The 16,708-nt window shown below is 44.0% G+C and overlaps 1 protein-coding gene across 4 annotated transcripts in view; it reads left to right on the forward strand.

Annotated features, from left to right (window-relative positions):
• Window positions 1-16,708, forward strand: part of IQCH (IQ motif containing H) — an 887,303-nt gene that overhangs the window by 97,835 nt on the left and 772,760 nt on the right. For 3 of the 4 annotated variants that reach the window (XM_078683047.1, XM_078683045.1, XM_078683048.1), the window contains exons 2-3: window positions 8,141-8,263; window positions 9,119-9,216. The exons of the other annotated variant lie outside the window; for it this stretch is intronic. In XM_078683047.1, coding sequence (XP_078539173.1) covers window positions 8,141-8,263; window positions 9,119-9,216 — 221 coding nt within the window. The remainder of the gene's footprint in view (window positions 1-8,140; window positions 8,264-9,118; window positions 9,217-16,708) is intronic. 4 annotated transcript variants of the gene reach the window in all.

Genomic DNA, 16,708 nt, shown 5'->3' on the forward strand with positions numbered 1-16,708 from the left:
CTGTTGTATTTTCAGTGAATATATATATTACACAAATATCACACAAATAATTTTTTACGTTTAAAATGCAATCTATATCTCCTTTTGTCACATGCTATCTAATATATAGATATATATATATATATATATATATATATATATATATATATATATATATATATGTATTCATCGGAAAAAAACAAAGGTTAAAGTGATGTTATAACTAGGCGTTGAAATGGGTTAAAAATGAGTGTTTAATAAAAACAAAAAACTGAAATTAGCCAGTTTTAATTCAGTAAACTAATTATAACTTGAACTCCTGCCAGGTACTACTTATTATCTCACATATTACATGGGAAACATCATTTACCACGCAGTGCCATTACAATGTGGGCACTACAACGACTGCGTCGTTACCATGTGTTCCTTTAGCACGCTAGTTGTTACAATGACTTACTTTTGGGAACGCAGTGTCAAACTGGTGTTGGATTTTAAGTCCAACACCTTCCCTACTGAAACACGGACTGGAGTTGGTATAGAAAATTATAATATTCCAAAGTCCAGCGCTTCCCTAATGCAAGTCGTTGTAACGACTTGCGTGCTAACAGAAAGCGTAGGAACAACGCATTTGCTGTATTGCCAGCATTGTTAAGGCATGCATGGTAAAGGTATGCGTGGTTCTGGCATACAACCACATTACATCACTCATAATATGTTAAATGGTGTCGCTGATGATATCATCCAAGTTCCTGCTCCTTAAATTACTCTCTTAACCCCGAAAATATTTGAGAAAACAAAGTAGGTAGTAAAAGGCCCAGAAGCATGTGCAGCATAGTTTGGCCATATATAAATGTGTGCTTATCCGAAATAGTGTAGTACTGGAGATACGTCTTTTTCACTGTGAAAAAAGATATATGGTGCACACTTTATCTACCAATAAACCTTTAAGCGAAGTAGAGACTGCACTTAACTAGTAGGAGTTACACACGTACATTACAAATAGGTTGAGGCTTAAATCAAAGTCCTGTTGCCAAAATATGTGAGAAAAACTAAAACGTAGCCTTACAAATAACTATTCATCTGTGGATTTCTGTGTACATGCTGACATTAAAGAGTTGTCATGTAGCTGCAATTATGAACTGGAGATTTATATGGTGCAGATATTTATTTCCAAAAGTTCACTGACCTAATACACTGTTGAGGAATGTATAAAAATCTATGTGAGATAAGTTATTTACCAGGTACATCTAGTTAAGGTAAATAATTGTCAAAAAACTCTTTTGAGCGTTATTCAACGTTTAATAATTTGCTGACCGTTTTAGCATCTACAAAGACATTACGTTTCTTATGCAGCTGAATACTAGTAACAAACAAAAGTGCATAATATCTATTAAATGTGGGTGATTTCACAGATATGCTTCATATTCTGCATGTTGCGAAATGTTGCACCCTTTAGCACTATATAAGTAATAGAAAATTGTGTCTAATGTACCTCGCTGAATACTTTCCGGTATGAAAAGTGTACAGCAAACAGTCACATTCATTGGATGATGTAATCAGTGATGTCATCAACAATGTTTAACATGTCATGAGCGATGTAATATGTAAAGTCATAAGCAAGGAACTCAGAGGGTGAAAGTTACAGTTAGCTCATTGAACTATAACTGGTGAATTTCAGTGTGTTTTTTTGGTTTATAAATGTTCGTTGTTAACCAATTCAACATCTTACTATAATGTCACTTTAATCTTAGTTTTTTTCAGTGAATTTCTGCTTTTTTTTTAATAAGCCTGACAGACAAGCTTTATAGTGGCCAAAAGGGGGCGTGGCCCCTCAGCCCATTAGGACGGGCCACGGTAGCTCTGAAATTAAATTAATGAGCCAACTAGAGTGGCCTTATCTGAGCTAATATTTTTAGTTTTCCTGCTGAATTATTTACTCCATTTAACTCCATTGTAAAGCCTCCTGTTGAATGAGATTCATTGACATCTAATATAAATATTGAAACAAATGACAGCACTTTCTTCCATGCTAAAGGGTAGAGATATATCTTTAGTGTCAGTTGTTGGGCCCACTTTATCAGCAAGAGGAAGAGTGCACTTTGTACTTGTTTATTTTGGCATAATATAGGTTTCCCTGTATCAGAACTCAATCACACCAAAGAGATAGCCAAGTACTCATTCCCTACAAACTGTAGATGTGTACCCCCGGAGGTCAGCAAAAAGATCGAACAAATAATGTAAATAGAAATATAATTTAACATAATATGTCTTTTGCTAGAAAACTGTTGGTAGAAAAAGAGATTGAAATATAAATAATGTGTAATAGATTTTTTGTATAAATAGCGTTATTTAAATTCAATTATTTTAAAACAATTTCAACATAAATAACTAAAAACAAACATTTTCTTACAGTGATGTCTATCAGCATTCCCTCTAATGTTCAGGGTTATCCCTCTATTACTTAACAATAGTTCAACACTAATTGATCACACCTTCTTTCTTTGCTTCCTTGCAGATCTTCAGTTAATCTTTTTCCATTTCCATGTGTTAAAAAAAAATGTTTCAACGCTTCTTGCCAGCATGTGTTTTGTTCCAGATCAATCATTCTACCGAACTTCATCAGAGCCTCTTATCACAGAGTCAGTGAGTGTCACAACTAAAATGTTGCAAAATTAGTTTTGAGGAAAACACAGGGGATGGTATTCCAGTAAATACCACAAACTCAGCCAGACAATAATGACGTGTGTATAATTTGCTTGCATAGTATTATTTAAGTGGTAATAATTTGCACAGATAGTATTATGCAAGTGGATTAGATACAGAACAACTCAATATCTACTATTATTTTAGCAACCAAAAATGTTCTTTGTTTTGTATGTGCATTTGGTATGATAGGAGTTGTGCAGTTATTAGTGTCAATGGTTGTCCATGCTGATTATTGGTTTTGTTCATTATGGTATTGTGAAGATTACTACGCTAAATACCTTGGACAAGCACCATGACTCAACTTTCTATGACTGGAGTTAGTATAGTAATTTATGTAATAAAACTATTACAACTAACACTGTCAATATAGTTATGGTAGTATTTAATTGCAAATCTCAGTATAGTGAGGAGTTACATGGCTGGGATTTGTGATGTGCAACTTGCACCAAATATTCTCACATTCCAATTTGAATAGTAATATTTTCTAGTCCCAGAATTTTTCTGCAGAATGGTTAGCTACATTTCACATTACATGTTTCTAATCAGAGAAATTAATATAAAGTGCTAAGTTAGACCATTAACTTACAAACAATAGATAGGGATGGGCTTGCCAGCCTCCAGATGTTTTCCTTTGGAACTCCAATGTAACCCTACCTTCTGGTCACCGATCGGCAACTAGAGGCATACAGAGGAAGGGGCTTGACATTTCTGTTCTGAGAAGACACCACCATGCTTCTGACTTGGGGCACTTCCTGTGGGGATCTGGGGCAGCGTGTCCGTGCTGATAGCGAGATTGTGAGCACCCATCTACAGTGACGAAACACAAGATGGCACCGGCCTGCGAGGAATGCTAGTGTCCAGGAAGCCATCGAATCTAAGGCAAAGTCTGTACGCCCTAATGGTAGAGCTCAGCAACTGATCCAGGGAGGGGATTGGTGACTGGAATGGCCCTATCATGCCTGGAGACTGCAGTGGTTTCATGGCACTGAAGAGGGAAGGCGAGGAGGCAGCATGGAATATCTGGAGAGCTGGGCGGATGCAGCCTGTGGTGCTCCCCGTGAATGAGTGCCTAATGCAACTGTCACCCTGAGGACCCGCGGTACAGACTGATTCAATTTTCTTGAGACTGTTCGCCTATAAATAACGGTCCATACAGTTGACCATGAAAATCAGAAAAGAGATGGAGGAGAGCTGAAGGATTTTTTTTATTGCCTGATAGATGATGGACTGGCATTGATGGAAAAGAGGCTGTTGACGATTGATGGAGAACTTCCAGGGTGTGGGCACAGGTGGTAGAGACCTCACTATGAGCTGAAAGCAGCCAAGGCGGAACAGTCCAATTAAAACATTAAAAAAAAAAAAAAGACAGAATACTCCTGGCATTGCTTCACATGGAGACCCTTGGGGAAACTACCCAAGATACTATAAGGGTAGCCTATAATCAAATGCTAAGAGTGCCAATTCTTTTTAATTTGGATGGACCACTAAGGCAATAAGTGCCTTATCTTGGGCTGGCATGGCCTCTTCTTAAAGGCTTTATAGAATGAAATAGGTATGAGGCCAGAGACCTTGATCGTCCACTCCATTACTCTATAAAATGATGTAGGAATAGTCAATACATTGGATTAAAATGAGTATCAATAATGTGTGGTTATTCACAATAGGAGATACAAAAACAGATTTCAACTGTTTATGTTGGTGTAGTGTTTTTCTTGTCCTTTATTGCAGAGTATTTCAGTTCAGTAAATTAAATATATATGATAACAGCCAGCCAACACATGTTTCGACCTCTAGGGCGCCCAGGCTTAGGGCTTTTTCAAATCTTATTTAGTGATTGCTCGGTCAAGTCGAGTCAGCACATGATAGCAGGAATATTTTAGCATGGGGGTAAAACAAAAGGGTATCCTGTATGACATATGATAGTTTAACTCATTCTATATGACCCTAGTATTCAACCCCATGCTTCCTGACTATGGTATCATAAGTCCTATGCGGCCGCTATGTAACATGTTCAATATTAGCATGAGATCATCTATTGTTTCGCACGACTATGACATCATTCTAATTATACACGAACGTTATATCTCACAGGCTGGAGCAGATTGTTTATAGCTTGACTGCTCTGTTTTCCAGCAGTGACGACAGCCTGAAAAGTCAACTAGACATATTTGTGAAACGTTTTAATTAGCTTCTGCATTATCATAAAGCCACATGTCCGAGAAGTGAGAGACGGAAGCAGAGCTGAGGGCCCATTAAAAAAAAAAAATTCTTGATCATTATTTTTTTCTCTGATAGTAGTAGTATGAGTAACACCAACAATTTCAAGCGAAAAGAAACAGAATAACTTCATAAACCACAGCCTGATTCCCAATCCATCGTGACCTATATTATAAAGTTATTATTTGTCCTTATCCAATAACCGCTTATTGGACCCTTCCTGGAATATCGTTAGATGTAAACTAGTATTCCAGTCACTCTAGAGGCCCTTTCACCTAGGAAGGCAGAACCTTCGAGGGTCACGCTCGGGCTACCCAGGGGTTCCGGTACGTCTGAATGGTAGGCCCCTAACGAGTGGTAGACATTTTGGGCGGCATGGCCCCAAAGAACAATAAGATGATACATGAGGTCTCCAGATTGGATAGCAAGGTGGTCCCCCACAATAATATTTATTAAAAATGATACAATAAAGTAGAAATTTACAGAACACAACATCATTTGTGGATTTTGTTTGAAGTATTATTCTGCTGTTAAAACTATTTGTTATAATTAGTAGGAAATTATGCCTTGTAAAGTACAGTTAGCAAGGGACATTGGGAATTTTTAAGGAAATGTGTGTCCAATTGTGCTTTCAAAGCACTTCAGTCAGTACAATTGATGAAAACTAAGTAGAACATAAATGTTATTATAAATGGGGTTGTGTGTACACCCTCAAAGCTCCTTCGAGGAAATGTATGGCATTTTACTAACAGCCATTGATATAATTGAATGGGTTTTAAAGGCTGTTTTAAGCACATTGCCACATAGTTATGAGCACACTAACACAATGCATAAAAAGACATGGACCTACTGTCAGTCAGTGCTGCACGGACTGTACCTGGCTGCTACCGAAGAGACCTTGATGGACCAGTCAGAAGGACTGGTAGAAAAGCTAGGCACACAGTGTTTGGGGAGCATTGGCATAGCTCAGGAAGTGAGTGCATCTATGCACCTAATTCCACCAGTCAAGAAAGCAAGAACTAGCTAAGAAATCACCCAGACAGTTCCCGAGCCTTGGACCGCAGCCCAATGACAGTAGGCGGTGGTAATGCATTTTAGGTCCAGACACTTACTCTTTACCAGTCTCTTTTTCGGGGTCTGTCTGCACTGTGCTTTCCAGTTGACCAGGTAATTGGCAGTCACTGCAGTTACATGGTGAAAAAGGCTGAACCAAGGAGGGAAATAAGCCCCTCTTCTCTTCCACGTGAAGCAGTCCTAGCACAATTGAGGGGAACCTGGGGGGTCCTTGTACGGAAGCTGATAGGCTGCCTTATTTCAAGGGTAAATGTTAGGAAGTGTTGATGAGCATTATTTGCCATCCTTTGGGGGCTGAGAGCTGTTGGAGCACATTGTTGTTTAGTCGGGCCATAGACTTGCTTGTTCTTATGTATATGGTCTGAGTGTCCGTGGACTCCTGGTCTGTCGCCCTGGCCTAGTCTTTATTTCCGTGCATTAGTGTCCAAGTGTTCTCTAGTCCCAGAGTCACTGACCTTGTGTAAGTTTCAGTACCTGTGTCAGTGACCCTGTGTTCCTGTATCACCGTGTCCTAGTGTCCATCTGTCAGTGGTTCCATAGCTGTGTCCAAATGTCAATTTCCATATATCAGTATCCCCACATCCAGTTATGTCCCTTTGCCTGTTCCAGTGTGCCTGTGTGGTTGCCCAAGTGCGAACTTCCCCATCTAAATGTCAAATTGACCTAGTATTGTAGCACCCATGTCGTAGTGTCAAAGTCTCAGTGTCAATAACTCCATATCAGTGTCCTTATGTCCGTGCCTCCCTTACCTCTCAATACACTATTGTCACATCCCCCAAGCAAGTGTCTGGGCTTCTGAGACCCTTTGTCATGTGACATTTCGGGTATTGTGTAATAGTATCAATATCTTAGGGGGTCATTACGATGGCGGGTGGACTTTCGTCTGTCCGCCATCATGTGGGGGCTTGGAACCGTCTGCAGCGGTCCCCCCATTGAGATTATGATGCGACCGCCACCGTGGCAGTCGCATCGTATACCTCTGACATTGTGGAGGGCGCTGCTGGCTGCAGCACCCCCGCAATGTCAGAAATACAGCCTTTGCATTTCCCTGCACTACGTGGCAGGCACCACGCGGTGCCTGCCACCTGGTGCAGGGAAATGTAGGGGGATACCATAGGTACCCCCCAGTGCATACCCACCTCCCCCAACACAAAGGGGGCCCACTACAGGCCCCCAAATGCAATCCCTGCCTGCCTGTGAATGGCGGTTTCACCAGCAAACACTGGCTGGTGGGGAGGCAGCATCCCAATATGGCGGACAGTGCCTGCTAGGCACCGCCACCATATTTTTGATGCGGGGTGGGTCCACTAGGCAATCCTAAGGGATGCCTGTGGCAGACCCATGACAGACGGACTTTGTGTCCGCCAGCACACCGCCCGCCAAATTGATGTGCCTTACGTTGGGTCATGCCATTGCACCTTTGTCACTGTACCCATTTTATTGTCCTCTTGTCTGTCTTGGTGTTCCTGTGCTACTGTACCAGTGACCGTGCTGGTGCCACTGAATCAGTTTCTTAGTGTCCGAGTTGATTCCCTTTTTGCCAGTTTACTAGCTTATGTATCCCAGAGGATCTAACTGTGACTTGTTGTAAACTACATATTCCAGCCTAAATTCACTTTGAATCATTAGGTGGGAAGAAGAGTTTATAAACTACGTATATCATCCTAAGTCACTTTGAATCACTAATGGCTAATGGGATGGAAGAGTCCTGGGGACTGAGGGTAAAGATGGAGAAGAAAGTTGGTCATCTTAAAAAAAAAAATATATATATATATATATATATATATATATATATTACGGTAATGAGTGTTTTCGAATGGATAACAAACAAGTTGTGAAATAATGTTCGTGATCTGCTTCAAAAAAGGCAAAATCGATAAATAAAATATTCATTTCACTAGTGCATGCATGTGGGTGCTCACCAGTGAAAACTCTGGATTTGTGAGTGCGTTATTTTCATCATTGATGGGCATCAGAGAAGAAATCAGTATGTGACTGCGTCTGGACCCTAGTTATGCTCCCTTCCCATATCTTGTCCTACCCCTAGTGTGTTCGGTTTCTCCCATGGATTCGTCATGTGGTAGAGTGGATGCGCCTTCTTGTGGCTGCACCTCTCAGTTCTGTGCATCTCATTAAGAACGTGTTCTGGGTTCTTCTGTTTCAGGTCCAGGAGGATCTGCGGCACCTGAAGAAGAGGCTTACCCACATCAGCATCCAGGACGATGGTGGGGTCGTGGACATCCAGGCCCTGGAAACAGCCATTCACCGTACCGAGCTGGGACTCAGAGTACGCAGCATAGACACTATTTTGGCCATCATTGTTTTGCAACTTAAGATTGTGCTTACATACTCCCTGCCCTGGGACATCATGAAGTCAGATCCATCCAGTGACACAGCCCAGTGCATCAGCACCTATGCTGAGCAATTCATGTGCACATGTTAAACACTTTTTATGCCTTGCCTGTTTCACTGCGTACAATTGCAATTTTATCGTTAAGATGCTGTGGAATTTCTACGTGTCCTACTTGATGTTAACTCATACCAAAATTCATAGTGAATTGATGTTGTTCATGTTTGTTTTGTTTTTGTTGTGACCTAGACACTGAGGTCCATCAGAACCGCCAGGCCCCCTCTCAGTTGTCCATATCAACCTAGCAAAGGAACAGTTATGGCAAAACGTACTGGTTGAGGTCCACCACATCATAGCTTTGAGTTAAACTATCCACGATGATGTAGATCCTGTACTATGTCCCACACCTTCACAAAGCCTTGACACCCTGCCTTTTCTTCCTTCCCTTCACAAAGAAGCGGTTGGCATGAGGATTCCTTTATGGCATCATCAGGGTCATGGTCTAGCGTACTGGACTCGCCCCATCAGGCTTAGTGCAGAAGGCGCCATCACCATCACCCAATATGAGTTAAGTTCATTCTTATTGTGATGTTCTCATTGACTTCAGTATAGAAGACTAGAAGTGTCCCTTCACTCTTGCATACACAGTTTAGCATAGCGCGCACACAGGACTAGCTAACGCTTTCAGTAAATGTGGAACATAAGCCTTATAGTTTCCCTGTGTATCGTGCACATTTGAGTTAATAGTTTTAGGATGGATGCTACAGTTTGAGCTTTCCCCTTTTTCCACAGAAGCACACCGAAGAGTATCTGCATACATTAAATAGCCGTGTCCTAACGATTGCTTCTGCAGAAGCCAAGGAAAAGAATTCTCATCAGCCTTCGAAATGGTGAGTAGACCTACTCTTTCCCTTCACACTGTTTATTCAGAGTGGCTCCTTTGTGCTCTCATCAGAATCTGGCACCTTTGTTACTTGAATCTTTTCAGAAATGAGACACCCACCTCAGTGTTGGACTTGCCCCTTTTTGTAGAGCTATCCCCAAACGATTTGCTTCTTCCTCCTTTCTTTTTCCTGATCTGTTGTTGGCTATAGGGCTCTGGACACTTTACCACTGCTAATCAGTGCTAAAGTGCATATCCTCTCTGTGTAAACTGTGAACATGATTGGTTAGCCATGATTGGCATATTTGATTTACTGGTAAGCCCCTAGTAAAGTGTACTGAGTGTGCCAGGGCCTGTAAATCAAATGCTAATAGTGGACCTGCAGCACTGATTGTGCCAACCACAGGAGTAGCCCTGAAAAAGCTATCTCAGACCTGCCACTGCAGTGTCTGTGCACAGTTTGTTAACTGCCATGTCAACGTGGTAAATGCATCCTAACCTTCCCTTTTCTTACACTCAAGGCATCCCTATGGTAGGCATAAGGTACCCCCTGGGCAGGGTGCAGTGTATGTGAAAGGTAGGGCATGTACTGGTGTGTGTGACATGTCCTGATGGTGAAATACTGCCAATTTCATTGTTTTCCATTGAAAGGCTATCTTGCCCTATAGGATAACACAGGAGTAATTTATAACATCTTATAAATATAACTTCCCATTCTGACAAGATAGGAAGATAAAGTTTAGTATGCCTGAACTCAGAACATAAAGATGCATCTTTTAGTAAAGATGATTTTTATATTGTGTGTTTGAAAATACCACTTTTAGAAAGTGAGTATTTTCTTGCTTAGCCATCCCGTGTGCCTCTGCTGGTTTGTGGCTTGACTGTCTGGCTTTTGAATGACAGGGGTTGGGGGCGTGCATTCTCTCAGATCACCACCGCAGGGGCTGGGTTGATGTGTATCCTGTCTTTCATGGATGACTCAGGGCTGGGCTGAATAGACCTGGGCTGCATTTAGAGTAGGGGAGGAGATTTCTTTCACACCTGAATGGGCCTGGTCTGCCTTGGGCAATGCTGTCTCCACCTCCTGCTGGGCAGCTGCACCAGAGAGGACAGAACTGGTTTTGACTGGGCAACAAGCTTCTCTGCCACTAGAGAACAAAGGAATGTGTGCTATAAAAAGTGGGGCCCAGACCCCTGAACTTTAGATCACTTCTGGAATCAAAAGAAACCTTTATCAAGGAGAAGAGCTAGAGAAACTGAGGTGAAGTATTTCCCCTTTGCTGTGTGCTGTCTGGGATTTTCCTGCAGTAGCTGTTTCTGCCATGGAAAGGACAAGGACTTTGCTGTGTGCTCTGTCCCCCTTCTTGAGGAAGATCTCCAAGGGGTTGAGTAGAGCTTGCCTCCTGTAAAGTCTCAGGGACACAAAGACTTCACCCAGAGCTACCCTGAACTTCCTTGCTGGGAGTTTAGACCCACCTAGAGATGCCTGTTACTGTGTTGTGCCTCTGGAGGTTGTTTCTGCTGTTGGAGCTGGAAAAGCAAAGCAACTACAAGAAAATCAATGAATCACTCTTCTTGCAGCAGTTTTCCCGATGCAGCACCGTCGTGCGAGAAGAATCCCCAAGCATTGCTGCACCACTGCTGAAACTGATGCAGTGTCTGTCGCTGCTGCAAGAACCGATGCATCGACGGATCGCGGCTGAAGAAACCGACTCAGTGCCGCTCGATGCCACCGCATCGATCGCCGCGGCATCCCGGATTTCCATGCATCGTACCTGTGCGGCAAGTTTTCCCAACATATCACCTGCGGACCAGAATCGTCTTGGAGTCGACGCATTACTTCCCCGATGTAAGAAAACTACCCGAACCCCCACACCAAACCCCGACTTACCATCTGAGCCAATGCAGTGGTCTCCATTCCTCTCGTGTTCTGGCGCTGACAGCAAAGGCTGGGAGAGAAAACAAACAATGAAAACTGACTGTTATTCGTTTTCTCAGGACGAACAAGAAACAGCACAACAAACAGACCAATCCAGAAGCGGTGGTGTGCTGCGGCCTACCCAATCCACAATCCTGGGAGGAGGAGAAAAGCAGCAGAGGAAACCGACGAGGGCCGCTGAAGAAGACGCCGCTGGGAAGTACGTCACCAGCGAAGCAGCCGTGGGAAGAGAATCCTCCAAGAGAGACGCCGCCGGGGGAAAATGCCATCGAAGAGGATGCCAACGCAGGAGAAGCCGAAGCTGAGGGAACTCCGGACGTGTGGAGCGAGGAGTGAGGAGTGGTGGTCCCCTGAGGATGCACTGGAGCCGCTGCAACTCTGGAGAGTTGCAGCAAGGGGGGCCTCCTGGAACCCCTTCTAGAACACCGGAACGCCTTGAGGGAACCAAAAGAAGAAATAAGTGAAAGTACTTCTGCTCACCTTGAGACATTACCTGGGAAAAGAACCCCACTGTTATACACTGATATATTATTTGGAGAGAGCTCCCAATTGTATACTTTAAGTTAATAATTTGGAATAAATAAAAAAACACTCCAATACTATACACATACGGCCTCCGCGCTTCTGTTTCTGCCCATCCCCCTTCAGACTGGACACAATGCATCTCTTCTCTTGCATGCAGCAGAACTGCTGCATCGCCTCCCCATGGTCTCAGGAACTGACGTATTTCTTTGTGTTCTCAATGCTTCCCATCTCTGCGGCTGTTTGGCCTTGGGAATTTTGTCACAACTGCAGGTACTTTGAGAGAAATCACGCATCCATAGATTTCAATGAACCTAGTTGTTTGAAACCTTTTTAAAGTCATATTCTTATTACATGTATGTTGGATTTTTGCCAGTTTGGTCTTGTTGAGTTTATATAAAGAAACTATCTTTTTCTAAACTGGTGTGGTGTCCATTTGTGGTGTTATCACTGTATTACTGCATGTCTTGAGTACAAATACTTTACACATTACCTTTGAGATAGGCCTGTCTGCTCGTGCCAAGGTACCCAGGGGGTGAGCATGGGTTATCTAAAGTGTGTATCCCCCTTACCCTGAGAGGAAGCGTCCCTATTTGGACAAAGGTACTGTGATGAGGAGAGCCGACCTGGGAGCATGATAGGGGAAACGGTACCCTCCGGACTTACCAAAAGCTCCTCATCATCTCTCTCCCCACAGCAACTGGAAGCCTGGAGCCACGTCAGTTCCCCGTTCTGCCTGCCGAAGGCCGAGATGGGGCCCTGTTTCTTTAACTGGGCCAAGTTCTCGGGAGATGCCGGCCCCTTAGATGACGTCATAGATGCGGACACTGAAAATCCCGGAAGTCAGGCACGAGAGGTGTGTTTTACACCCGGAGGAGGGCGAGATTTCAGCAGCGGAGGAGACAAGCGTGCCGAGGAGGAAGAAAGAAGCAGAGGAGGAACTGAGGACACCAAGCCCGGAGAGTGGAGGAGGACGCCTGGAGATACCAGTCCGAAGTCTACCGGAGCCAGGGGGCCAACGACACCACGCACCGCCCAGCCACACTTCAGGAGAAGTGTGGCTAACACAAGTACGTTCTCGTATCGCGGGCTGGGCTGGGAGGAAAGGTTTAAAGCCGCCCTGACAAACACCGAAGTCCCTCGCACTACCCTTCCTGAGCACTACCGGCACCCGAATAACCTAGAGGTTTGCTGCACCGAGTGCCTCCTCACACCCTTCCCTTGCACACTATAAATATATGCACCCCATTCTAAATAGCTCTTCTCTTTCTTTGTTTGTTTTTGCCCACGAGCCCGAGACACCCTGGAGAGACGACGGCGAGTCCTAAGAGGGAGCGGGTCCCCTGAGAAGGATCAAGAGGTTTCGCTTCCATACTACAGACCCCATCCCAGGATAAAAAAACTGTTAAAACCAACAAAACCCCAGTTACCAAAGCTAACTGTCTCCTCTGTTTCCTCGGTCCCGCTTACAGGTACCTACCTCTGCCAACTCGAGACCCCCATTTCTAACACTCTACAGTCTACAGATCGCCGCCCAGAGTCCACCTGTTACAGACACGTAAAAAGGCAGGTCTGCTACTGGCTTGTCACCTGGCTCCCTCCAGAGCTGATGCCTATCTTCTCCCACCAGTCACAGGGACAGACTCGAGAAGAACCACTGTAGATGAGATCAATCCCTTATACCCCAAAACTTCAGTCACAGCCTCGTGTAGCCGGAGGTAGACATGCCAGGCCACCTTTGATATGTGACCTACTCGTCTTAGTTTTGTGTTAAAATTGACAGACTGTCTTTGCCCTACCATATTTTCTAAAGTGCTGGCCTGTTGCGAACTCTCCCAATTCTCCCAAATATTCTTGGAGTTCAGTTGATCATGTCAACTGAATCCCAAGAATATTCTCAGTGGCTATCAATCTTCTTGAGAGTGGGCTGCGACAAAGTCTCAAAACGCCAAAAGAGCAATTTCTAATACTTCCTATGTCCCACTCCATGCTTATCCACCGAGACTCTTATTTGAACATATGAGAACCTTCCTGCAATCAGTAAGAAAATGACCCTTCCTGAGCGCAGGCGCTCGCGCTGGGGAGGCCTAAATGACTGCATGGCCCTCAGCAAAATCACTAAAACTCTCTCTTCAACGTAGGCCACCGATATTAGGAGTGGCCATTCATCTGCAGCTGTGATTTCTGTTCTTCTGTTGACAGGCAAGAGGCTAATCGAATCCAACATTTTAAGATATTAATGACTCTCGGACTACCAGGCTACTGGAGGCTGCCCATTTCCTTCCCATAGACAAAAGGTGTCTTCATAACACCCTAATCTGCAGCGGAGCGCTTAAGAGATGCTACAAGTTGAGAAGAGAAAGAATCAGTGTGTTCATTTCAGAACTCTTACAAGAAGCTGCGACATGCAGTTCTGTGTGTTCCTTGATACCCTGCGACCCCAATGTAGGGCGACTCTGGAATGGGGAGTGTTTTCTGGATCTGATGGGAACCTACTGAGTGCTAAGGTCCGTGAAAGAAGGTGAAAAGGTAGAAAGGGTTGTATGCGGTGTCTTCACACACAAATATCATTCTTTTTACTTAGAACCTCTGCCTGTGTTTTGCGCAGACCAATAAAAATACAACTGAAAACACACATACACTGTAACATATAGTAATAACAATAATTTGCAATCCAATAGGCCTCGCATTAATTAAGTTTTAGCTAATGGCATTGCTAAATATTGCAACACCAATTGCAACAAAAGTCTCTAAATTGTAGGCCAAAAAAATGTGTATTTATTTTCGTTGCAATGGTGGCATGCTGCGCTTTAGATGAATATGTTTAAAAGTAAAGTGCGCCATACTGCGATTGCTACAATAGTTAATTGTGGATGCTTAACAATTGATGTGTGCACTGATGGCTGGTGGTGTGTGTGCCTGGTGGAAGCGTGCACTGACGACTGGTGGTGTGTGTGCCTGCTGAAAGCGTGCACTGACGGCTGGTGGTGTGTGTGTGCCTGGTGAAAGCGTGCACTGAAGGCTGATGGTGTGTGTGTGTGTGTGTGTGTGTGTGCCTGGTGAAAACATGCACTGACGTCTGGTGGTGTGTGCCTGGTGGAAGCGTGCACTGACGGCTGGTGGTGTTTGTGCCCGGTAAAAGCGTGCACTGACGGCTGGTGGTGTTTGTGCCCGGTGAAAGCGTGCACTGACGACTGATGGTGTCTGTGCCTGATGAAAGTGTGCACTGATGGTGTGGTTGTGTGTGTGGTTGTATGTGTGGTTGTGTGTGTGGTTGTGTGTGTGTAGGTGTGTGTGCTTGTGTGTGTGTGGTTGTGTGTGTGCCTGTGTGTGGTGTTGTGTGTGATTGTGTGTGGCTGTGTGTGGTTGTGGTTGTGTGCGTGTGTGTGTGGTTGTGTGTGTGTGCTTGTGTGTGGTTGTGTGTGTGCTTGTGTGTGGTTGTGTGTGTGGTTGTGTGTGTGTGGTTGTGTGTGTGTGTGGTTGTGTGGTTGTGTGTGTGGTTGTGTGTGTGTGGTTGTGTGGGTGTAGTTGGGTGTGGTTGTGTGTGTGCTTGTGTGTGTGGTGTGTGTGTGTGGCTGAGTGTGTGTGTGGTTGTGTGTGGTTGTGTGTGTGTGTGGTTGTGTGTTGTGTGTGTGTGTGTGTGGCTGTGTGTGTGTGTGGCTGTGTGTGTGCTTGTGTGTGTGTGGCTGTGTGTGTTGTGTTTGTGGTTGTGTGTGTGGTTGTGTGTGGCTGTGTGTGTGTTGTTGTGTGTGCGTGGTTGTGCGTGTGTGTAGTTTTGTGTGTATGTGGTTGTGTATTGTGTGTGTATGGTTGTGTGTGATTGTGTGTGTGTGGTTGTGGTTATGTGTGTGTGGTTGTGGTGGGTAACACGCACTCGAGAAGAGACAGGAGGATATGCGCAAACAATGGCAAAAAAATGTCAATAGCTAAAAGTTTGGTAAATGTGAAACCTATTGTATTGCATTTACACGTGTGTGAGCTCATTTTCCAGGTGGAGTGGTGGGTTAAAATTGAGCATTTGGCCGATCTGTATCTAGTGTTTGCCGTTGGCAGCTCTTCTGTTGCTGCTCAGTAGATGCTATGGGACGTGCTTTGTGTACTGTACACGAAGAACCCTCCCTGAAGCGAGGTGCATTTTGTCTGCATTGTGTGATAATTAGTGGCATGCCTTAAGTGTGCCGGGTCCTGCCGGTGCTCAGCACTGGCAGTTCTAAAAAGCAGGTGCTGAGACAGGGCTCTCTATTTTTGCCCTCACCCTCCGAGTTAAAAAAATACTCAACTCAGCAGTGCCACCCTTCACTGCCTTTGATGTAACTTTAAAGAGACTCGTTGAAGGTCTTTCACAGTCTCATCTTTTCAGAACTGAAGCATTTTCAATAGTCTGTACAATAAAGCCATAGTTGTTGCTTATTGAACAGAAGCATTGTGAATAGTCTATACAACGAAGCCACAGTTGTTGCTTATTTATCTTACGCATCTAATAGCTATTGAGAAAGCCAATAGTCCTGGCTTGTTGTAGGTGTAAAGTTACTTTTTGTGTTCTATATCTGGAAGCAACGACGGAAGCAGCAAAATACCATTCCAGCGAGACACTATGATAAGCACAGATTTTTAGCTTGTGTGTTTTTATGGAGCCAGTCCCTTAATTACAATGTCCACGCTCCTTTGAGAGCCCCCCACCCCCGTCTTTGATCTATAAATAAGTGCCTGGAGGCTTTGAGAGCTTTTTAGCACAGGTTTAATGTTACTGGTGCATACTATAGCAGACAGTAACGTAATGTCCGCTCTGTATTTAACGTAAAAACACAGCATTAGTTATTGATAACACAAACTCACGTGTGAAGATTGCTACTGCGGATAGTTGGCTAAACTTACATATGGTGGGGGCTGCCTGAGTGTTTTATTGGCAGCTTAAACACTGCTTATGTGAAGCAACACACCCAAATAAAAGAGCCTACAGACGTGGACGAGGGGCAGCGTGGAGTCTAGTCTCGGGCACACCTCAAACCCGAGGGTCAGTTGGGGGAGGGGGGGTTAA

This window comes from Lissotriton helveticus, chromosome 3_1 (genome assembly GCF_964261635.1).
Source record: "Lissotriton helveticus chromosome 3_1, aLisHel1.1, whole genome shotgun sequence".
NCBI lineage: Eukaryota > Metazoa > Chordata > Amphibia > Caudata > Salamandridae > Lissotriton > Lissotriton helveticus.